Source organism: Strix uralensis, chromosome 15 (assembly GCF_047716275.1).
Source record: "Strix uralensis isolate ZFMK-TIS-50842 chromosome 15, bStrUra1, whole genome shotgun sequence".
Lineage (NCBI taxonomy): Eukaryota > Metazoa > Chordata > Aves > Strigiformes > Strigidae > Strix > Strix uralensis.
Genome location: NC_133986.1, coordinates 18,362,110 through 18,386,234, shown reverse-complemented (window position 1 = coordinate 18,386,234; position 24,125 = coordinate 18,362,110). Strand labels below are relative to the sequence as shown.

General features: G+C 55.1%; 1 protein-coding gene across 1 annotated transcript; it reads right to left on the bottom strand.

The window, feature by feature from the left end:
* Positions 1-3,463: 3,463 nt before the first annotated feature.
* Positions 3,464-22,247, bottom strand: IGF2 (insulin like growth factor 2). Its single transcript, XM_074884939.1, has 4 exons — positions 21,599-22,247; positions 13,757-13,919; positions 6,530-6,696; positions 3,464-6,084 (listed from the first exon to the last, which is right to left on the bottom strand). The coding sequence occupies exons 1-4, from the start codon at positions 21,701-21,703 to the stop codon at positions 5,842-5,844; spliced, it is 678 nt and encodes a 225-aa protein (XP_074741040.1). The 5' UTR covers positions 21,704-22,247; the 3' UTR covers positions 3,464-5,841.
* Between the last annotated feature and the right edge of the window lie 1,878 nt (positions 22,248-24,125).

Sequence of the window (24,125 nt, the reverse complement as noted above, 5' to 3'; positions counted from 1 at the left end):
ATCTCTAGTAATTTTGAAAAGTGAAGAAGGTATTTTATTGATGGTGACAGGGTGGAGTTCTGCACTTGTCTCTGCTGCTGATACCTGTGAACTACTCAGATACTTGAATAGTGTCTTTTTTCCATCCAGAAATGTGATATGCTTAACGTTTTCCAGCCAATGCTGCTTGCCATGTTGCTCTTTGGAGAACACACATGGAGATGGATGCTCTACAGTGGTGCTCACCTCCGATCACTGCTGCACGCTGTGCCTGTCCTGGAAACCCAAACCCAGAGCTGTGAGCAGCTGGCTTAAGACCAGAACATCCCATTTTGAGTGTCAAGTTTGACCTCCCAAGCTGTCCAAGCCCAAAAATGCCCTAGTTCAGAAATTTCCTGCCTCCAGGTTATTGCTGGTTGCTGAGCCTGGCAGGTTGGAAGCCTCTGCTTTCAGTCCACTGTTGGCAGATACAAGGAGAAGGCAGGGAAAGAGGCTCTCGCAGGGCTCTCTGCAAATGCTGACATGATTTTAATGAGCAAGTGCATTCCTCAGGACGTGCACAGCTGGGAGCGCAGCAGCGAAGCAGGCCAAGATTCCTGTGAGGACCCGTGCCTTTCCGGCAGGTTGAAGTCATGTCTGCCGCAGCGTGCTGCCCGCTGACAGCCAGAGCATCCTTCAGCTCCCCCCCGGTGGCAACGACAGACCCCTCCTAGGACATGGGGTCTGTTTGTCTTTACAAACCGGGGTTCTTCTTTCTCCTGCACTGGGAGCTGTGGAATTGCTGTGCTACCTCAGCCTTGGCATGTTTTGTGGCTCACCTGCTCTTTAAAAAATAAAGTGGAGGAAAAAAAAGACACCAGACGCCAGAAGGTTATTATAACTGCTTTGCTTTATTGATACTTCATTACAAGTGAGAAGTGCAATAGGTGCAGAAACTATCTGAGTCTTCTCTACCACTGAGTGTACACAAATGAAATAATCCACAATACAGCAACACCTCTCCCAGACCTCCCCACAGCCATGTAAAACATTGGTGAACAGTAACACATGCAACAAGGAAATCAGGTATATTTTTAAAAACGACAAAGATGGTTCTTCCCTTCATTTAGTGCAGCAAGGTACATCACTGAAAGACCAAGCTTTTGAGAGCAGGCGGAATGAAAGGGAGGAAGCTGCTATGAGATACAGAGGTAGAGGAACCAGTCTGGAGGCTCAGTCCATCCTGATGGCACTAGTACAACTCACTGAATGCTAGGAAAACAACTCAGCTGCCTTCTGCATTAAAAAAAAAAAAAAAAGCTAATAAATAATGTAGAAGGGGGAAAAAAAAGGGAAAAGTATGCGTTGGTTGGCAGGGATTTTTTCCCTGGTATCTCCCCCTATCCAGACAAAGCCAGAGACACTGATTTACATACCTTGCAGACTGTGCCACTTCTGTACAGCAAGTTGCACCTTCCCTCTTTCCCAGTACCCCTGTGTGTATCACATTGGGAAAATGCCCTCTGAAAAGGTGCTTTATGCAAAAACCATTTGCCCTTTGCTTCCTACAGAGCTCAATGGTAATACTGAGACCCAGGGGCCAGAGCTGGGGCTGGGCTAGGATGAGGATCTGACTTTCCCTCTCCTTCCTGGGGCTTTGGGCAGCATTTAGGATTTCTCTGTTGAAATTATCCTTTGCCTCCCCACTCTCTTGCATGTCAGCAGAGCAGCGGGTGGAGGTCCCTGGGCCAGCTGGGCTGGACGTGGAGGTGCGTTGGGTGCCCAGACCTGCCAGTTGTCCCTCCCCAGGGATCGCTGCCAGGCACTGCTGCAGCCTCCCATGCTCCTGCAATCCAGCAGCCAAGCACTTGGAGCTGTGTCTGCGTGCAGAGGCATCACAACAAAAATCGGAGTCAATTCTGCCCACCCATCTGAGCAAACACGGCACCTTGGGCTTGTTCTCAAGCCTGCAGTCTGAGATTTCCAAGCTAAGGCCATGACTTATCTGCTGACCTGAAAAGAGGCTTTGCAGGCAACAAAAGAAACTTGAGTCAAAGCAAAGGTCCAGTTTCACCCAGTCTCCCACTCACTGGCCAGGACTAGGCTCAGAGGTTCCTGGGGCTGCTTGGGTCTCTCCTTGCAAGTGAAGGCAGTCCTTGCCAAGCCAAAAGGCAGGTTGGCACATTCTGAACAGTCTCCTGGTATCCGAAAATATGAGCTGGTCTGGTCTGGCCCCATGGTGACCCATGACAGGATAAGGCAGAAAGGAGGGTTAAAGATGAGCCATGCTTGGAAACAGCATCATCACCCTTACGGTACTTTCAGCATCGCTGCTCTGCTCCCTGGGGGATGCAGGCAAGAGATTTAGCTGAAGCTTTGCTTGGTTTTTAATCATCCCTAAATGCCCCCCATTTGTTTACACAGCAAAGAGCACAAAGGGACCAAAGCTCCCAAAGGCAAAATTTCCAGCAGTGGCCACCAGAAGCCACAACGAAGTCAGTCCTCACCCTTCAAAGAGACACTTTTTAGTGCAAAGAAAACCAGAATGTCTGCGGTGCGTGGCGGGAAAGGGACAGAAAGACAGACACATCTTTTCTTCACCTGCAATAAAGTACATGTCCAAAGGGAGCAGCCAGCCCTGCATCTGTACAAAAATCTTCCTGACCAACCACAAAAACCCCAAGAGAAAAAACTCTGAGGAAAAAATTAATTTTTTTTTTTTTTTGCTGCTGCAAAATTTAAAAAGAAACTGGTTTAAACCATGTATTTTTAAGTGCCTAAATCAGCAACTCCGCGTTTGAGGTGAAAAATCTCTTCCAGCCCAAGCTGTCTGGGGCAGGAAGATGGGCTCGGCGAGATCCTTTCTCAAGTCCCGTACCCCACAGAGAGACCGATGCGCAGCCAGTGTGCTGCCTGGCTGATCGGCGGCGTTAGGGATGCTCGGGCACTGTTTTGCCCAGTGGTTGCGCTACTACCAAACTGGAACCACAATATTTTACCTCCCATTTGTACTGGTGCACGATGGTTCTATGTGATGAAAAGCAGCATATCGGTATCCCTAAAAACTTAAAGAGAGGCTCTATCTACCCCAAGAAGCCAGAGAAGCACCGCCTACGAGGAAACCTAACCTACATGATACATTTTTTTTTCTCCTTTTTGCTTTTGATGCGTCTTCAGCTCCTGTCCAGCTTTTTCAGGTCTCTGGGAACAGCCCAAACCAGTAAAAGCTAAACAAATCCCAACAGCCACTGGGAAACACCCCCAAATCTCGCCAAGAATCACTGGCCACTTATTTATCTTGGTGGGTTCAGGGGGCAACCGCCGCGGGACTGTGGTTTCAGGGTTGTGTTTAAGGGCACTTCACCCTCTCTTGCAGGTTTGAGCCCCAGAAAGAGGAGCTGCAACGCACTCTGTTCCTCCATGAAGAGTGGCGCTTGGCATGGCCTTCTTCCCACCCAACTCTCAACCCAGGAGCAAAAAATAAATTAAAAGAGAAAGTCAGGCTTCATATTCTGGATGGATATTTATTTGCTTAACAGATTTTCTTTTTTTTTTTTTTCATTTTTTCTTTTTTGGTACAAAGCATCCAGGAAAGCTTTTACTTCTCTTTTTAAAAAATAAAAACTAGGTTTCTTTTAAAAAAAGACACATGAAAAGGAAAAAAAAAAAAAAGTCAATTATTTGCAATTGCTCTGGTTTTATTCTGCCTTCCCCACCCCACCCACTTCCCTTCCCCCCCCTCTTAATTTGGACCGATTTTCATTCTTTTCCATATATATTTAATAAAATAAATAAAGGATTTTCTTTGTCGTGTATTGCAGTGCCATTTTTTTTAAACAAAGGCTTCATGGCTCAACATTGCAAGGTAATAACAAACAAAAGGATTATACATTAAAATCCTCCCCCTCTCAAGATTCCCCCTAGCCCTCCCCTCCAAACCACGAAATAGAATACAATTCAAGTAGTCTTTTTTTTTTTATGTTTTAAATGTATGGATATATAAGACAAAGCAAGTACAGAACTGGTTAACAGAGTGACCCCATTTTATTAGCAAGTGAGAGTATATTATAGGGAGATGTAATTGATTCCCCCCTTTTTATGGTTCCTAGACAGATAATATATATTATTTTAAAACCAACCTATTTTACAGCCCTCTGCCCACCTCTCAAACCCATCCGCTCACCGAGTCCCGAGCCTCAAGCCAGAGACTCGCCTTTCCCCCCCTGTCCCGTGCAGCGGTCCCAGCCCTGCAGCCGCCTGGGTGCAGCCCTCCTCCTCCGCAGCCCCGGGGGGGGGGCAAGGGGAGGGGGGCAGGGGGCGCGGGGCAGGGAGGGGGGGGTCCGGCGAGAAGGATGCAAAGGGCAAGAGAAGGAAAAGGAGACGGTGGGGCGCGGAGCTGGTGCTTCTGCAGGGGCTGGGTGGCGAGGACCACCCGCCCGCCCGCTCGCCGGAGATCGGTGTGCGAGCAAGCTGTCAGGGTGTGGAGGAAGCGGTGGGTCCCCCGTGGCTCGGGAAGCCAAGCTCCGTCAGGGGTCCATGCAGAAGCAGGGCCTCAAGTTGTAACTGGCAACACCTTCACCATTCAAAATAGTTTGTCTCCAGAACAGTTCCCTTTTAGTCTAAACTGTGGTGGTTTTGTTTTTTTTTTTTTTTTAAAAAAAAAAAGGATGCGTGTCGATGTATTTCTGTGTGTGCGTGCATCTGTGTACATGAGTAACAGCCAACTAGCTCATATGGTCATGACCAAGCTATATTTCAGAAGAGAAAAGAAACACATTTATCACACTTTTCCTAAAACGAAAAGCTAAAATTTCAAGTTCAGTATTCGCTATCTTGTCCTTCCCTCCCCACCCTCCCTTGCTATTTCTGGGTTTTTTCCCTTCCAACTTACTTTAGCACCATAACACATTTTAAACATTACAATCCCTCTTCAGATACTACACAAAATGTCCCATAAAAATAGTGCTTTTTTGCCAAAAAAGTTATATAATATATTATATATATAAATCAACTAAATCCGTGGCAAATGTGCAATGCAGACGCCTCCTCCATTTAAAGTGAGCATCAGCTCACTTTTTTCTTTTTTTTTCTTCTTTCCCCTTTCCTTTTTCTTCTCTCTTTCTCGCTTTCTCTCTCCTCTTCCTCTCTTTCTCACGTCATCGATGATTTCAAAAAGGTGCAAGTCGATTTGGAATCTTGTAATGAAGCACACACACAAAAATGCAGATGGGGGCTCCTCAGAACTTCTTCTCAGGTACGTTTTTCTTTTAAAGGTGCAAAAGAAAGTTATAAAAATAAGAAAACCAAAAGAAAAAAAAAGAAGAAAAAAGTGGGGTGGGAATGAGGTGAAAAACTTATATCCCTCCCTCAATATTTCTCCCCGTTTTATTTTTTTTTTCACTTTATTGTCAAGAAAGACATGGAATGGACTCTTCTCGAGAGAAAAAAGATTAAAATAAAATTTTAACTTCATATCCTTTTTCCCTCTTGCTCTTTCTTTTGTCTTCTGGCGTTGGCACCGGGGATGTCACGCAGCGCCCGGCAGCAAAAAGTTCAAGTGCCAAACTGTCCGTTTGCAAGTACAGGCTTGGAAATACTGGGGGCGCGGGGGAATGAAACAGGCCTGGGAAACGAAACAACCCTCCCCCCCACCCCGAAAGGACGATGCCGCGGGAGCAGCGCTGCTCGCCGCCGCCGCCGCCGCCGCCGCCATCCCCTCCTTGCTGTGTCAGTTGTTTGGTTGGGGCCGGAGCGGCGTGAGGGTGCCCCGCCGCCCCGCTCCTCAGCTTGGCGGCCCCGGGGACGGAGGGGCTCGGGGGCCGGGTCTCGTCAGTCCTCCCGCCCTCCCCCGGGAGATCAAAATTCGAGCCGGCTGGTCAGGGTTCATTTCTGGGGACCAGCCGTTTCGGGGGAGGCTCGTGCTGCCGGGGGCCTCTGGCTGGGCAGGGAGATGAGGGGACGGTGCAGCGCCTTGGCTTCCTCGGCTGCTTGCAGCCCCTCCGCCTGCCACCGGTACTGGCGAGCCCGCAGGATGCCGGGCACCTCCCGCTGCAGCCGCTGGGAGCTCTTCTTCTGCCACACGTCGTACTTGGAGTACTTGGCGTGCGAGGGCTTCTGGAAGCTCTCCTGCAAGGGGATGGGATAGCAACGTCAGCTTCATCGCAAGCCTGCCCACCTGCTGGACAGGGGATCCCCTCTTTGAGCTCCATCCATCCATCCCCTGGAAACATTGCCCCATCCCTGGAAACACTCAAGGCCACGTTGGACAGGGCGCTGAGCAACCTGATCTAGTTGAAGATGTCCTTGCTCCTTTCAGGGAGGTTGGACTACATGACCTTTAAAAGTCCCTTCCAACCCAAACCATTCTACAATTCTCTGATCCAGCCCACCTGGTCCCCCACCTTATTCAGAGCTGACTTTCTGCCTGGTATCTGGCATGAGTTGCCAACAGTGGCCCTCTCTTGGAGGCTCTGCAGAAGCAATGGACCTTGCAGCTGGGGTTTGTCCTCTCCCATCATGGCCTTCCCATTGTTTCTCTTGCTATTTATTCCAGAGAAGAGCAACCCCCTACCTTGCTGAGCGCTGGCAGACCCGCCAGGGAGGTGCCGGAGAGGTCGCGCTCGGACTTGACGGACTTGGCGCAGTAGGTTTCCAGCAGAGCCAGGTCACAGCTCCGAAAGCAGCACTCTTCCACGATCCCCCGGTTGATCCGCCGGTTATTTCGTCCCACCGGTCTACCTGCAACAGCAGAGACCCCAGCGTTAGCCACCAACCTGGACTAGACTCTCTCCCTGCCTCCACGGCACCCATCCCCTTGCAGGCATCCCTCCACCAGCCACCAGAGACCGGTGGGTCCCACACGCTTGAAAAATAGCAGTGCTTCTCCCAAACTAGCCGACACGCACCTGCCGACCAGCCGAGTTTCAAGTTAAGACTTTCCCAGACAAATGCTGTTGATGCCAACAGGGCTCCCCGCGTGTGCGCGGTGCTAATTAAAGACGCTTTATATGGCGATGATTTATTCCCCTCCTATGCCTCCGGCACGGGCGGCCTTTTTGGGCACAGCTAAAGTGAGGAAGCTCGAGCCCAGCCCGGCCGCCAGCGCTGTGCCGATTACTGCGACCGTCTCCGATGTTGATCCTGGCAAGCAAGTTTTATTAGAAAGAAGCAGCACGGCGTTGTGGCTGCCAACCTCCCTCCGTCGGGTCAGCGCTCAGGCAGGTGAAGCGAACCAAGGCGGCTAAATTTTACCAGATGGGACAGCTCTGAGACAGCTGCAGAAAGAATACAGGCTCCTGCACCCGCCAAGAATAGCTATTAAACTTAATCTTTTAATAAGGGTTCCTCTCCCATTTCTGCCTGCAGAAGGATGCGAAAGCCCGTGTCCAGTGCAGCAACAACCGAGTGCATTTCATATCACTGCTTAATGAGGGCCAAAGCGCTCCAGAGGAAAACTTTCCATCAGTTTTACAGGTTTTCCTCCCCCTCTTGAAATAAAGGAGATGAGCAAATTTGAATTTCTGATGCAGAACAAATTTGCTTGGGAATCGCAACTTCCAAAACATAAACCAGCCCGAAACAAAAGGATTTTCTCCACGCTTTTGCACGTGGCATGTTATGTGCTTGTGCTGTTGTGGGGTTCGCAGCCAGGGCTCTGCAGGCGGCCATGAGCGCCTCTTCCCAGCGCAAGGTGCTCCAAGGGAGGGGAACAGAGGCCGGCACCAGCGGGGCTTGCAAACAGGATCCGGTACCACATCATGGCCACGAGAATTTGGGCATGGGAAAAACTGAGAGTGAGTGGTGAAAGCACGATGCCTGATGCTGCTCACCACACTGCCCAGCCCCCACCTCCCAGCAGGAACACCAAAATGGTCCACACCAGCCCTGTGCATGACCCACGATCCTCCCCCATACTCTGGATGAGGCAGGCACTCAAGTATTTGGCCTTGGTGAAGATTTAATGGCCCTGGCTTGCAAGGCGCTGACCAATTTCCTTGGGGGGTACCCCATCTGGGTGCCCACCCAAAATGCCTCGGAACAAAGCGCAAAGCACAAGAGTTTTCTGTGCATGCAGCACAGCCCCACATGTGAAAAGCAGCCCCATACATGCAATGCAAACATGTATGTGCAATGCAGCCTGGCGTGTGCAACGCAGCCCTCTGCGTCCAACACAGCCCTGCATGTTCAATACAGCCCCCTGTTGCAGTGCTGGCATGCAAAACCCCGCAACCACACCTCACCGCGGGCTCTGAAATAGCAAAGCCCCTGGCAGCAGGACACCCCTCTCTACTAAAACCAGCCGTGCCCCTGTGCTCCATGCTGGTGCATTCCCGCCTTGCTCGGAGGTCGCGAGAGCAAATGCAGCATCAGGGTGCAGGGCGATGGAGCAGCTGACTCATACCATGCAGCCCACCTTCAGGAGTCATTTCAAATGCTCCGTTTTCCACGTTTGTCCCCCCTGTGCCACCACCGTCCTTTTCTTTTTCTTTTTCTCTGGAAAAATTTCAGGCACGACCTTTAGTCAGCCCTGCGAGAAGGTGAGAAGGATGGTTCCCTCTTGGTAAAGGCTCAGCGAAGGGAGCACTGTTAGGAGTTTAATTTTCTCTCTAGAAATGCTTGTGGCCAACAAGCACGCTGGCTTGGGCCCTCCCTTTAAAGGCAGGGCAGGTGTGTTGGGTGCCCGCAGCTGTAGAGCGATGCCGGTGCAGGCAATCTGGGTGACGATGCCCAAGGGAGCCAGGGAAGAGGAGCCAGGTGCATGTATTCTTCTATAGGCATGCAATGTGTTCTTCTATACGCATGCCCAGCGAGGTCCACGGGAGATGTGCGCTGCCACCGACATCCCTCCCGCCCCGCATATGGCCCCCACTCCGCACCTATCCACCCCAGTGCCCAAACCTGCCCGCACGGCAGGTCGCTGAAGCATTAGGCTGCTCCAGAAAGGCACCCTGAGCACGGGCAGAAGGAGAGTTTGGAAGGAAAAGAGAAAAAATTCAAGTCACCCCCTCTTGCTAGCACATCCCCAGAGGGCTGCATTCACACTCCCGCTGAACAGAAGGTTGCACAAGTGACGACACGCACGGTTCAGGGAGAAGTTGAGGTTTTGAAAGGTTACACGTCTCCTCTTGAAAACAGAAGTTGCCCGCTTGCATCTATGTGTTTGTTTGGAAAGAAGAGTGGGGGGGAAAAAAACTAACAAGCAAAGCGGGACCATTTTCACCACCTTGCCATCAAGGGCACTTTCTAGCACGGGAGCGTGCAGGAAGATCACGACAGCACATGTTTGCAAACGCCCAGGCGTGGCCCCGCCAGGGTGAGCTCCCGGCAGGGACCACCGTGACGGTACAGCCCCTTCCTGCCCGCCCGCTGCCCCTGCCCCACCGGTGTGGGCACACACGCGGCCCCCAGCCCCACGCACTGCCCCTTCTCTCTTGCGTAAAGCTGCTGCGTGCCGTTCCCCTTGCTGGCGCCGCTGCCAGCTCCGCTGCCACCGTCCCATAGGGCACATTTCCCATTACATAATTGTCCGTACGGATCTCGCCAAATGCCAATACAATCCTCTGTGGGAGAGTTACTTTAGGAAAAAAAAATAGGCAACCATAACAAACAGGGATTTAGTCCCAGAAAGCACCTGGAGACAACAATCCAGGGAAGAGACGCCAGGGCATTGCTGGTTAACAGCAATATCGCTGCTGACCTGGATTGAGAAAAGCGTTTGTTCCATAACAACGATTTACGCACAGACTAAAATTTGAATTTCCTGGCTTTTGCCCATGGGTGGCATCTCACTTTACCACCCCTGGCAAACCCAGGGAGGGTTTTGCTGCTGCGTTCCCTTGCCCGCAGGGGAGAGCTGTGTGGGCTGCAGCACCGCTGGGGTGCACAAAGCACTTCCCACTGCAGTGCTGACCACCTCCTCCCAAGGAAACGCACTTCCTCTAGGCCTTCAATGAATGGCTGTGCTCTCTTTTTCCCCAAATTGTGCTCCACCAAAACCTCCCACATCTCTGCTGAGGGGCCGAGCCCTGCAATGCAAATCCCAGTGATGCAAAGCCTGGCGGTACAAAGCCTGGCAACGCAAAGCCCAGCGAGGCAAAGCCCTCCAGCTGCCCGGGGTTATTCCCACCCAGCAGCGAGCTATCCTGACAGGGAGAGCTGGGCATCCTGGCGGTGCTGCAAAACCAGACCTGCTCCCGGGAGAACCTGGAGGCTGCGTACCTGCAGCTCAGCTATGCCTCCGTGCCGGAGGCGGTGACACCGCTGTGGCCAAGGGGGGACAGGAGGGTCCCTTCCCTGGCATCACCACCCTGCTGCTCCAGGCTCCCCACCCTCACCGGGGCCGGACGGATGCCACGGGGAGGGGTGCGCGGTGCCGGTGCCACCCTGGCCGGGTCCCCTCTCCTCTGGTCAATCAGACGGCAAGCCAAGTGGAAGGGGACTTTGGGTGTAAACAGTCCCCGCGCCCCTGTCGCAGGAATGTCGGGAGCAACAAGGGGGCCTTTGTGCAGCACCGGGCCCCGTCCCAGTGCCCCCGGCCTGGCCCTCCCCCACCCCGGCACCACACTTTCCCCCCTGCTTTTTCCTAGTATTATTCGGAGGAGCGGCGGGCGCACAAGAATGTGCCCCGTCAGCACAAGCGGCTGCAAAGAGCTAAATTCTTATCAGCTGTTGGAAAGGAGGAAACAGGAGCTGTTGTTTACAGAGAAGTTGGACGCTTCTCTCCCTGCAGCCCCTTCTCCCCTCCCTGCCAGCATTGCATGACAGCAACTTCGCAGCCGGGGCTTCATCTTGACCTGCCCCACTTTTCTTACCCGGGGCTGCGCTCAGCATCCCTCTGCGGGCCGTGCCACCATCCCCAGGGTGGGTGCCAGGAAGCAGGGAGAGGGGGTCCCGACCCTGCTGCAGAGCCATAGTGGGATGCCACCACCTTGCTGGCACCTGCAGGCCAGCCCCAAATGCCTTAAAAGTCACAGAGGGGGGGACTCATGGCAGAAGCAGAGAGCAAAGCACACACGGCTCCGGCTGCAGCTTGCCCAGGCACCCCCAGCATGCAGTGGAGAGCTGGCATGGTGCACATCACCACGTCCACCCTGCGTCCCATGGCCAGGTAGCCCCAGTGCTGCCAGCTCCTGCCCCTGTTGCAGCTCTTTTGTAGCCCCAGCTCTTGGGGGCAGCTTCAACATCCTCAGCCCCAGGCACCTGCCAGCCACAATGCCTCCAAGGGCACCCAGGGGCTGGGACTCGCTCCCCACACCAGCTGACAGATGGGCATCCCGGTTATCAGGGGTGCACCCTCCTCAGTCTAGGCTGTGCATTTCCCCATCGCCAGATGCTGGGGGGATGAAACACCGTGGGCACACTGCATCCCCTCACACGGATGCAGACAGTGCTGTATTTCAGAGCTAGCTCTGCTAGATAAGTACGCCCTTGTAAGAATGCAGAGCATCATTTAAGTACTTAAATCACCACTGCAGCAGAGAACTGATGACGGATTTTCGTGCTATTTTTGTTTTTTCCAAGATTACTAGTGGGATGCCCCATTCAGCAAGTGGGGCCCACCTGTACCTGCAGGACAAGGCTGCCCAAGTCATTTACCTCCCATACGAATGACTGCGTTAGCGCAGGCTGCTCATCAGGTTGCACGTCCTATGCTGAGAAGCACTCATGACAAACCCAGGCCCAGTTTTAAGACATAAACCCAAGATCATGCAACATAATTATGCCCCTATTGAGCCTATACGGTGACAGTAGTGTAGCCATGAGGGTTTACAAGTGAAGATGAATATGGTCAGCAGAATTAATCACTTTATGAAGCCAGCTGATGGAGGCAGAGGGAAAAAATTAGGTGAGCTGGGGATGTCCCAAACCTCCATCAGGTAGAGCCATCACCCAAACATCTTCAGCTCTACACAGCACAGGCTGGTCAGAGGCAGAAGGGGTTAAAATGTGGGACTGGGGGGACTTTGCTTCATCCTCCAGCACTTGGGCTCTCCAGAAATATTCAAAAAGAAGAAGTGGGGACAGGAGAAGACAAAAAAAAAAGCAAGAATCCCCTTGCAAGCACCAGACTGGCCACTTGGCACCAAGCGACTTGTCTGCCTTCAAAAGTGTTTTTATTTTGGCCTGGGCGGCTGGGTTATTTGAGGTGAAAGGAGGTCAGTTTGTCCGTAAAACAAAAGCCCCATTCCCTTTCATCCCCAGAGAGGGGGAGGAGGGAAGAGAAACCACGGGAGGGAGACGGATGCTCCTCTATATATAGAGGGAGAGGAAGAGGTGTGAGAGCGGGAGAGGAGCTCGCCTCCTTGCCGCGCCAGTAAGGCCAGTCCCAGACCCACTGCCTCCGCCGAGCTCCAGCACGGGGCTCGTTGGCAGAGGAAAGGTGGAAGGGGGAGATGAGAAGAGGAAGGGCAGCTGACGTGCAAACCCTCGCCGCTTGGCTCGGCGAGAGGAAGGAAGCGCGCCCAGGGCGTCCCCAAAAGTGCCGCCTGCCCGCAGCACCCGGGGGGCTGTGAAAACATCCTGCAGCTCGGCTGGGCTGGGGCAGCAATCGCCCCCAGCTAGCTGCAAAGCCACCTGCAGCCCAGCCGCCTGCCCAAAATTACACAGCCCGAACCCTGGCTGCTGCTGGATGTGGGATCCCTGCGCCTCTCCCTGCCCAGCCTCAGCAGGCAGTGACAGCCAAGTCTGGCTGAGCATCCAGGTTGGGAAGGGACATCCAAGTTGGGAAGGGACATTCAGGCTTGTCTCTGAAATTTGCAGCGCCCTGTTCCCTGAACAGGCAGACTGGGATGAGAGGGGGGCTGGCTCTCAACTCCACTACTCCAAAAAACACCCTGTTACTTGAAAGTGACTTTTAAATTCCTTTTTCCAAGGCAGAGGCAAGACTGCCAAATGCACAGCACCACGTGCAGCTGGTATCTCCGTCCTCTTCCCCCACTTGGCTTTGCATCTTTCCTGTAGTCAGTCACTCTGCGGCTCAGTCCTCAGTGGGCAGCAAGACACAGGGTCTTCCCTCTCCCAAGCAGAGCAGGGGACCAAAACACCAGACAAGGTGTCACATTTGAGGCACCTTTGCCCATAGATTACCGAGCATCCATCGTTACCGGTTACTCCTCCTCCTCCCCGTTTAAGCTAAGCCACTGTAACGCTAATGCCAACGGTGCAAACCCCCAAAGCATTCTGGTGGAAAGCCCGCTCCAGCCAACTCTCCTGAAGCCACCTGCACCCTGCAGACAACAGCAACCCTGCGTTTTTTGGCACTGCAAAGGGGTAAGACATCACTCTTCAGCGACAGGTTCAACAGCAGGTAGCCAGGAGGCCACGAAGCATATTTTGGGAGCAGCCTAGAACCTGCTGCTATACCCAAGGAAAGACTGCCCAGAAAGGGGGAGTGCTCAGCTTTTTCCTTGCGGCACTTAGGCAGCAAGGTTTAAAAATAAGTCAGGGCCCAAGCTCAGCAGAGAGCTGCCTGCAGACAACCTCGTTACCTTAATGACTTGCCCGCATCGCCGATGAGCCAACCAGCTATGGCTCCCCAGCGATGTTTGACTTTCCTGAGCATCAAAATGCAGGACCCAGTTTCCCCATGGGACTAGACAGTCCCCCAAATCGGCACGAGGTGGATGCATGTCACCCTGAGCATATCGCTTTTCTCGCTCCTCTCCTGCCATGTGCGAGGCAATCACAAAAAGCACTGGGCTGGAAAACCCCTCCTTTCCCTCCCGGCCTGGCTCCATCAAAGCAAGGCGTGGGGTGGGGGCAGCATCCTGCCCGCTACCGGCAGCCGCCCGGCACTTACTGAAGTAGAAGCCCCTGTCCCCGCAGACGAACTGCAGCGTGTCCACCAGCTCCCCGCCGCAGAGGGTCTCCGCCGTGCCGTACGCCGCGGCCGAATCCAGCGCGTAGGCCAGGAAAGCCAGCAGCAGCAGCAGCATCTGCCTCGCCGCACACATCCTCTGCACCTGGGGACAGAGGCACAGTGTTAACATGGCGCGAGAGACCCCTCTCTGACACCTCCCCTCGGGGCAGTGCCCCCCACCCCGGCCCCACCCGCAGCACGCCTGGGGGTCGATGCCTGAACGTGTGGGGATGCTGCAGGGAAGGACCGGCAGCGCTGAGCCGGCCGCTGGTGTGAGGCTGGCTCCCTGCACTCGCCCCGCTGGTCAGCCGCTCCGGACAGACAAAGTTTGCATTGAAGCAGTTTTTCCATTGGAAATTCCCACTTCAGCCTACCTCTGAAAGGCTTTTATTTCCCCTGCTCTTTCAACAGCGTGATTTTTTCCCCCTTTTCCATGGGAAATCATTCAAATGATCATCCAGAGGTATTTTTTTTTTTCATTTCTGATGACAGGTTTTCATGCCCTACCTGAACACATGTTCCCCCAAAGCAGAAACAAATGAAGTTTCAAACTGTCCTAGAGCTGCTTTTGAGGAAAGCTGGGTTTTGCCAGGGAGTGGCGGCCTTCACCCTGGGCATGTGAGAGACTCGCATGGCCAAGGCTCGGGCAATCGAGGGGCTGATTGCACAAGCCGTGTTTGCTGATGAGAGCCGGGACTGAGAAGACATCCCTCAGGAGCAGAGTGGTCCCACAGGAAACACGCCTGAGGCATCACCAAGGAGGGCCAAGGGGGTATCAGCCGGTGCAGAGGAGTAAAAAAGAAACTCTCTGGATATTTGCTAACTAACCTGAAGATTTCCCCTGACTCAGATCCAGCAAACAGCTTTACCTCTGTGTCAGCTTCTGCAGGTGCTATTGCCTCACCGGATGAGCAAAAACCCATGGATCATTCAGGCGTTACAGCCCCTCAGTGACGAGCATCACTGTGTATATACAGCCAAACAACAATGGTGGCCAAGACAGGTTGGCTCAAAATGAAGAGGGGAAGTGTGGCAAAATAGGAGCCAGCGTGGGGTAATGCTAAATCTCAAGTGGAGCATCCCCTCTCCCTGCTAACGCTCAGCCAAGACGCTGAGTTTCACATCCAGCCTTCATCACCATAGCATCTGAGCAACTCGAGAATAATATCAGTTAATGAATATTACCTCACCCCCCCGGGATGCTCGGAGATGGAGCCGAAGCCCAGGATAGATTAAATGACTCGCCCAAGGTCACGGGGGAAGTCTGCAGCGCAGCCAGGAAATTAGCCCAGCTCCCCCGGGGCCCCACTACGGTCCTGCCAGCAATAAAGCCACCCTTGCTACCAATTTTTTACTAGCACGTAGCTCAAATCATCGCTGCTAGAAACACGCCGTGCCTACAAGTCATGAGCTCTTCTGAGCAGCGGGAGAGACAGGGATCAGCAGCAAGAAAAGCCAAAACTGAGGCTGCAAGGTCTGGGTGGGCTGAGGGGGGCATCCCCCCCACATGAGCTTCAGTGCCCACCGTATTGCTTAGCCTGTGCTGGCAGAGACCAGCAAGGCGGGCAAAGCCCCTCCAGGGCTCTGGACAAGAGAAGCAGCAGCTTTGGGAACAAACTGGGCTCAAACCAGCAAGTGATGGGACAGGGACCAGCTTCTTCAGTAGCACCCATCCCTTTGGCACACTGCGGGGGCTTTGGTCTATGTTACACTAGGAGCAGAGGGATGGCACTGGGGACCGATTGCACCATGCTGCCAAGCTGCAGTGTTTTGTCACCAACACCTTTTCACCTTGATTTTTTTATGAAGTGGCCAATGGGTGTTTACTGGGCCTCCCCGACATGACCGCAGGCATCACCTTCACTGCTTGAGTCATGCCCTTGGTACAGCAGTATCAGCAGACGGATCTCCAACTGACAAGAGACTAATGATCCCGCCCCCTTTCCTTTTTTTTCTTTCCCTTTTCCCCCTGTTTTTTACGTGCAGCTCCTGATCGCTGGTGTCCCCGGGGCGCAGGTAGCGCCGGCGGCTCATTGCCGGGACGGCAGATGTGTGCCAGCCAGTGCAGCCGTCGAAGCCGCTGACGTGGGACTTCAGGACACCCAAATAATCCCCCGTCCCCAATTAGGCTCCTGCTGGCTGCGAGCACTGCGGCTAACGAGCAGGCTGCATGATGGCCTCCCCCAAGCCAGAGCTGGCCCCCAGAAGGGGCTTGCTTGGTGGCACAGGTGACAAGCACAGTTTTTCCTCTCTACATTCAGTCTAAAGAAAGGGGTGAGATGCTCTGAAGCAAGGGGAGAGCAAGGTTTTGTCGGCAGGGCGATATCTGATGCTGGGGAGACCTGATACCTACTGTGGAAAAGAACTTGTGCTCCTCGGAAAATACCCTCTCCTGCGCAACCCACACCGCAAGCACAAGGCGGCCCCTGGCAGCCTTCCCTGCCTCCACTCAGAGCTCTTTTAGGGTGCCCACACACCCCGTACCTCTGGCCAGGAAGCCCCCCTGAAGCTGCGAGGACAGGGATGACCCCAACGCTGTCATCCAGAGCCAGGCTAACATGGCGGCGTGCCATGCGATGAAGTCCCCCTTTGCCCACGCATCAACCGCCAGCCCGTTCCACCACGGTCACCTTGGTGTGTCCCCACTCCCTCCAGCAGCTGTGTAATGAGAAACCGGGCAGCAAAGCAAAAAGCATCTTTATTTACTACCCGGTGCTGCAGTTTCTCTCCAGCTTGATGGAGCTGCAACCCAACCCCATAAGCCCTCCCCTCTCGCTTCAGCCCTACTGACCCTGCAGAGAAAAGCCACCAGGCTTCACCCAAAGGCTAGACAGGCTACCAGGGTGTCATCACTTGCTCAGTGCATCCCGATGACCCTCCAGTCAATCCTTCCCCCCTCCTGCTCCTCCTTAGCATGGATGAGCAGCACCCATGCAGGAGAGCTAGCACATGCCCCGCCGCAGCTGCCGGAGAAGGTGCTGCTCCCCAAAATGGGGTGGCACGGCACAGCTGGGTACCCACAGCCCATGACCCGGCACAAGCACCATGCTGCATGTAACTTCAGTTGTCATGGCCAAATCCTGCTCAGCATCATGAATCGAAGCCCTGTGAACTCCTCCGAGCCTTCATTCTCCACTGGAAAGGTGGGACAGCACTGCTTTTGGTTTCTAGTCCAAGCACTAGGACAGGGACAGGCCCCTCAGACAGGAGTAAATTTACACCGATGGCTGGAAAAACCTTCAGTTTTTATTAGAAAGCCTCTCTGACGTGAGATGTAACAGGAATACGACAGTGAGAGGTAAACAGGGCACTTTCCTAAAGGACAGGGTCCCACCTCTGCTAGGAGAGAGGCTACGCCCACCGAAGTTTAATTCTTGCCAAAGTGGGTTGAATCAGCCGCGCCGGCTGCCGTTCCTCCTCATGTGCCCACGGGGAGCTCAAACGCTTCAGGATGCGGTTTTAACCGGGGCAGTGGAAACAGCAGCGCGAGACGTGCCGGGTGCCCAACAACCTGAGCACCAAACTCCTCCTAACAAGGGCTCGGACCCCACACAGTGTGCAAGAGGGTGATGCAAGAGGAATTTCTTGGTTGCAGAGGTGCCCTGTACTGTCCTGGGAATCGCACCTGAAGCTTCTCTGAATAACCCGCGTACGAGAGCAACCTTCTCGGTGCAGGAGAGGCTCAGACAAGCCAACGGAGCAGGCTGTTGGCCTCTCCATGCCCAGAGAGGGTCTGCTTTGCTCTCCATCCTTTCGTGTCCCTCTCCTGCCTTCCCCGGCATCCCCAGGTCCCGGCACGGAGCCAGGCTGCCGCTGGAGCCAGCTCGGCTGCAAGCTGCCACACGGGGGATGCTGCCGCTGCCTTGGGACTCCCGTGTATTCCCCCCTCGCAGCACACGCTGCTGCACCCATGGCCGGGGACCCCCGAACACCGCTCGGCAGCCGCCAGCCAGCGGGGACACACCAATGGAGAGGGATCTCTCCGAGCAGCTGCGGCACGCCGGGAGCGAGCCCCAGGGCAGGTCTGCAGCGGAGCCACCCTCCCACCCGAGGCCGTTAAAGGATTTTTTGAGGATTTGCTGCAGAATCAGCTGGATCGGTGATTTCTGTCCAGCTGCTGGGGAGTCGGGGGCCAAGAGGCCACAATGTGCTAAAAGGCCCAGTTGCCAAATCTCAGAGGACAGCTCAGGCATCCCTCGCATCCAGGCTTGTGCTGAGCCAACCAAACCACGGTGCCTCTCCTGGGCAACAAACATCTCCCCAAAAACAGAGACTAAACCTCCTGTCTGACCTAATTCCTTCTTCAGTCTGGCCTTCATTACAGTTTAATATGAACAGAACAACGTAGGAGGGAATTGACAGATGGCCCAGTCTGCAAAATTTGGATTTGGACACCAAAAAGAAAAAAAAAATCTCGCTTCTTTGTGGAGCAGCGCAGCGTTTAAAAGGGAGCAGGGCGAAAAGTCATCGGCCCAAACCCTGTGGCGTGTACAGGAGGGGAAAACCCCAGTTTGCACATCCCAGCCTCCATCACCCTCCACCCCTCCAAAGAAAAGCGGGCAGACTGATGTTTCACCACTCCCAGTGACTGCCCGTGAGAGATGCTGGGCATCTCTCTCCCTGTGTTACTCCTCTCGGTGGGCAGCCCCAGGAGAGCGGGGAGCTGACCCGGTTTTAAGCGCAGCTCTCCCAAAGGGGCAGGACACGGGCCCGTGCCGAGCTCACACATGCCAAGCAAACGCTGCCCCTGCCCATGGGCAACCTCACGCAGGGCACCGGGCTACCATGCCCCGAGGTGTCAAGTAGCAAAGGGCTAGCAGAGGCCGGCGGGGTGAGGCAGGTGCCTTGGCAGCCAAAAACCACCCCGGGGCTGCGTCTTGGGCAGAGGCACGGGATGAGGCGCCCATCAGTACCCGAAGGGAGAGGAGCCACCACGTGCAGTGCTGCAGAAGAGCCTCCCATTTCATCTGAAAGAGAAAGGAGGAGATTTCCAACCCACAGCTCGGAAGAAGCAAGCTTCAAAACACAAAACTTTCAACCATTGAGCTGTCAGGCAAATAAAACCAACCCAGGACCAGGGGTTTTGCTGTTTAGCTCAGGCTTGAAAAAAATAAAAACCTCATGATTCTTGGCACCTGGCTCGCATGACATTCATATGGCTGAGGTTGGCAATGCTGCTGCTATTTTTAGCGCTCACTTTTTTGTCTTCACTGCTCGTCCCCAACAGCAGCCCACTCCGCCCCACACTGGGGGTCACCTTTCCCCCTCCCGTCCTGCGAGCGGGGACAGCCACCTGCCTCCTCTGCCTGCGGGACAGGGGCTGGGACGGGCAGGGCAGCGCTGCCGCTATACGTGCCGCTATACGTGCCGCAGCGAGAACTACTGTAGCTGTGGAAAAATCAAGCTGAAAAAGGTGAATGGGGTATTCAGTACCATTTACTCACCCCACTGGGGAGTAAGAGTGTATTGCACAAATTTTGGTATGCAGCCCAGAAACATTTGATTTATTGCATGAAAAAAAGGAAATGCAATCTTGCTTAACTCTTCTAAAGACAGCTGGCAGGACCCAGTGAAGGGATTTAAGTCCATTTTAGTAGCCTCACTTAACTCCTTTCTTTATTGTTCCTCTCTCCTTTCTGCATTCCCATCCAAAACCTGGAATATATCAGGGAAAGTTAACAGCAAGTTAAGCTGTTAAATCAGAAATTGTGGTGACTGGAGTCTACTGGCAAGTGATATTCCCACAACACGTTGAACTTGCTTTATGTCTTGGCAGAGCGGCTTTAACCCTTTCAGAGCCAGGCTGCAACCCAAGGCAGATTTCTTCCCCCGGTGCCCCCCACCTCTCCTGACCCCTCACGCAAACGTGTCGAGGGAGGCCGGTATCTCTTTGCCCCGTTAAGACACACAGCAGCCTTTAAAAGCAAAGACAATCCAAAGAAGGATCGGAGAGGTCAGTCCCAGGACACGAGCAGGGAGAGGGTGGGCCACTTACAGTGCTCGTATGCACTGCTGGAAACGCACCAACACCTCGGTCCCTCTAAAAATAAGACCTCACCTGCTGTGTTTGCTTTATTTAAAAAAAGAAAAGTACAGAAATGCTTTTCTCTGGTGCTCCACGAGGAAGCCGGGCTCGCGCCGAAGGCTATAGGAATCAATGGGAAGACACGCACTGACACCTCCGGGTTGCCTGGTCAAAGCAGCAGCCCTCCAGCCGGGCTGCAAAAAGGATCACCTGTCAGAAAAAGCGCTGGGACACACATGCAGACACATTTTGGCTCTCAAATTTCATGCGGCGGTGGGAGGGGACCTGCGGTGTCAAATCTTTTATCCCTTAATGAATTTTCACAGGAGCCGGGATAGCCCCTTTGAAAGGCTGAGTGAACTTGTGTGGGTGTCGACAACATGGAGCAAGATTTACAGCTCTGACCCATTCACCCCCACCAAAATTGTCAAGTTGGGTCCAAAACAGCTCAGTGAAGCTCAAATCAGAAGTGTCAGTCAGTTTTATTCCTCCAGATGTCCTTAGCACAAAGTCACCCTCACAAAACCCCATGACCCAGGCTCCTCAACTCCACTCTAAATCAAGGCAAGAGGAGGAATAAAAAACCCAACACGCTGAACCCTGCGAAGTAAAAGGAAAAACCACACACGCACACGGACACACACGTAACCTGACAACAAATAAACCCAAAGAAAACCAGGCCTTGGCCTCCCAAGCACATCCCGGCATTTGGAAGAAACCTACAGACTTTGCATAGGAAGCCTGGACTCGAGGGTTGAAAGCAGCGGTTCTCCCGAGGTCTCTATTTAAAACCACCCACACAAACCTTGTTTTTACACTTGATTGCTCCACGCCGCCTGAGCGAGACCTGGCGTATCCGAAACCCTGCTAAAGTACCACTGGCTTGAGGCAAGGCAGCCACATCTGCTGGTACAGTTACGCTAAATCCGAGTTTCCTCATGTGCCCCAATTCCCTACTGCTCAACAGAGTGCTAAAACCTTTCCAAGTTGTGCTCTTAAAACAATTACTGTAGGGAAAAGCAATTGGGAAGGAAGAAGAAGAAAAAAAAAAAAAAATCACACAAAGTCGAAGGCTGCATGCCAACCATTAACTCTCACTCCATTTTGGCTTCGCTTTCTTGTTTTTCCTCTCTGTATTTTTATCCCTCCGAGACCGAACACACCGCGGTGTTTTGCAGAAGAGAGTTTAACAACCTCCCCGGTCTCCGAAGCGGGAGAACCGCCGGTCCCTCCCCGCCGCCGCCACCGTCTCCCCGCTCCCAAACCACCCCCCGCGGGCAGCCAGGGGCCGCGCAGCCCCGCCTGACCCCGCGGAGCCCCCTCGGCGGCTCCCCACGCGGGACCGCCCCGCGCCGCGCCGGCTCCCCGCCGCCGCTCGGCCGCGCAGAAGGCGCGCAGACAGCGCGCAAGCGGTCCCGCTGCCAGCATCACCCCCCACCCCCACCCCCCCCCGACTCCGGCAAGGTGCGGAGGGGGGGTCCGCGGGCGCGGGCTGTCCCCGCGCCCCTCGGGGATACCCCGCGCCCCCCCACCGCAGCGGGCCGCCCCGCCAGCCCGCGGCTGGGCCGGCTCTCGGGGTCCCTCTAGTGACACGCGTGGGGACGGCGGGCAGCGGGGCCGGCGCGGCTCGGCATGGCACGGCGCGGCATGGCACGGCGCGGAGCGGCGCGGAGCGGGGGAGCCCTCCTGCCTCCGCCCGCGGAGGGGCAGCGCGGAGCGGCGCGGAGCGGAGCGGCGCGGAGCCGAGCGGCGCTTACCTTGGCGCTGCCGCTGCTACTCTCAACTTGTGGTGGCGGCGGCGGGCCGGGGAGGAAGGCAGGCTGCCGGCAGCGCTCATCCGTGGGTGCCCCGGCGCTTGACATGCTGCTCTCCTGCCCGGGCAGCGATCGCGGCTTTGGCTCGCCTTCCCCGCGCCCTGGCTCGCTCTCCTGGCCTTGCCTTTTTGGTATGTCAAGTTCCTGCTTGATTTTGTCTGAAGGATGTTATTTTGTTACGATCAGGTATTTTGTTATTCTAGAGAGCGAGCGAGCGCTTTCCTTTTCTTTTTTTTTTTCCTTTCTTTTTTCCTTTTTTTTCTGTTTTTTCCCTTTTTTTTTTTTTTTTTTTTTTCCTCTTCTCTTTCTCTCCTCCTGCTTTGGCTGCCCCTTGGGTGGCTCTCACTTTTGTGTTTACTGACTGCGTCCCCCTGGCCGGGACGGAGGGGCCGGCTGCCTGACTGCCCGCTGCTCCCGGCTGGCTGCCCCACGAGCGAGGAGACAGGCAGGGCGCTCCGGCTGCCCCCCTTTTATACCCCCCCAATGGGCATGCTCTGACTTCCCCAGCGAGCACCAGCCCGGCCACGCAGCCAATAATGTTGCAGAGCGGTCTAACCCCCTCTCTTCCCTCCCTCCCTTCCTTTCTTCCCTCCTTCTCCCTCGTAACCCTCCGGAGTCCAGCTCGGGGAGGGAAGAGGGCACAGAAAGTTTCTGCCGCACGGTTTCTTCGCGGGCTGCTCCCGCGTGGGGGGCTCTGACCCACGCGGCCGGCTCAGGGGGGGGGCGGGAAGGGGGCTACGCGCATCCCCCGCCACCCCCGCAGGTGAGGGGCGGAGGTGAGGGTCCGCACCCCGAGCCCCAGCCCAGAATTGCCGAGGGGCACCCCCTGAGCGCCCCTCGCTGCCGGAGGGCGAGCCCCAGGCCCGGGGGGGGGGGCGGGCGGGGGCAGCGGGAGGTTGCGCTGCCCCCGCCCCAGCGCTCGGGGCCGGCTCTCGGCGCGCCCGGGGCACAGGTGTCCGCGCCTGCCCCGCACCGCTCCGCAGGGCTCCGCGGAGGAGGCCCGGCCCCACGCACACCCCCCCCCTCCCGCGCCTGCCCCCGTCCCGCGTTCCGCGCCCGCGCCGCGGCAGAAGCGACCCCCCCGCGTGTCCGTGTGGACAACACGGGGGGTGCCCCCTCGCAAGGCAGCGGCCCCGCGATGGGTTGGGCACCCGCTGAGCACCTTCCCGGGGCCGTTCCTGCTTCCCGCGGCCGCCGCGGGGGGACCAGAGGGGCTTTTCCCAGGCTTCGCCGTGCGCCTCCAGCCCTGCGCGGCTGAACGCGCGGTGCCGCAGCGCGCAGAACGCGCCTTCTCCCAAATCCCTGCGCCGGGGAAGGGACCCCGCTCCCCCTCCGCCGGCAGCAAAGGCAGCCCCGGCCAGCACCCCCCCACCCCGCCCTGCCCCCCCGCGTGGGTGCCCACTGGCAGGGGCTCGCAGCCCGCGTTGCGCCACGGCCACGCACCCTCCTCGGGGCGGAGAGGAGCAGAGCTGCCCGACATCGGGCAGCAGGTTGGTCCTTCTCAGGCAGCGCTCGCCATAGGTAGTGGCGCGGAAAGGCAAGGATGCAGCAGCCCCTCACCCCCGCGTCCAATAAAACGTCTTTTTTCTCCTTTCTCCAAGTTTGCACTTTTTTCTTTCAAGGATGGGGGGCTTGGTGCATGTCTGAACAGTCGGAATTACCCGAAACATGCCCAAGAAAACGTGGGCAGGACTTGTCCTTTCTCACTAGGCTTTGGACATCCTTCCCTCCCCAGCATCCTCCTGTCCTCTGAGCTGGCCTCTGGGCTGTGTCGCTGCGTATCGCACCCGGCAGACCTGGTGCCAGGGCTGCGGGCTTTGGCCAGAGCATCGGCTCACCTGGGAGAGAGAGGTGATGCTGAGGAAGCGGTTCTGTGCACACCAGACTCAAACACAGGCACCTACATTGATATTTAAGCACGTAAAGAAGTGGCCTGGCCATCAAAGAGACTGCACGTCTGCCAGCGTGTGTCCAGACTTCTCCCAGAAAGAAGCATCTCCATCGATGCTTACCTTGGGCGTTAGGAGTCTCTCCTAGATGCCCAGGACTTAGTAAATCCCAACCGTGGGTCTTCGCAAACGGCTCAGCAGAGCTGGTCTCCTTAACAAAGAGCAACCACCTTTCCCCACTGCAAAAGCAAAACCCCATCAAAGGAAAGGACCCAACCTTGGCAGGGGGGTAAGCAGGGCTGTAAGCTACTGCTAATAGCTGAAGGAGCCCAGCTCCCTTCCCCCAGCTCACCACAAGGACCTCCTGAGAGTAGACAAAAGAAAGCTTGGAGGGTTAATCTCCCTGAGAAAAACAAGTGATTTTCCAGTAAACAACTGCAATAGCAAACAATGGGGGTGAAAAATAGCAATCATAAAAAAGTCTGCTCGGAGGAAGAGGCGACCCAGTAAGAGAGGTGTCTCTCTGGCTGGGGGAAAAACAAGGCAGCAGTTTGGTGAAGCTGCAGCAGCAGCAGCAGCAG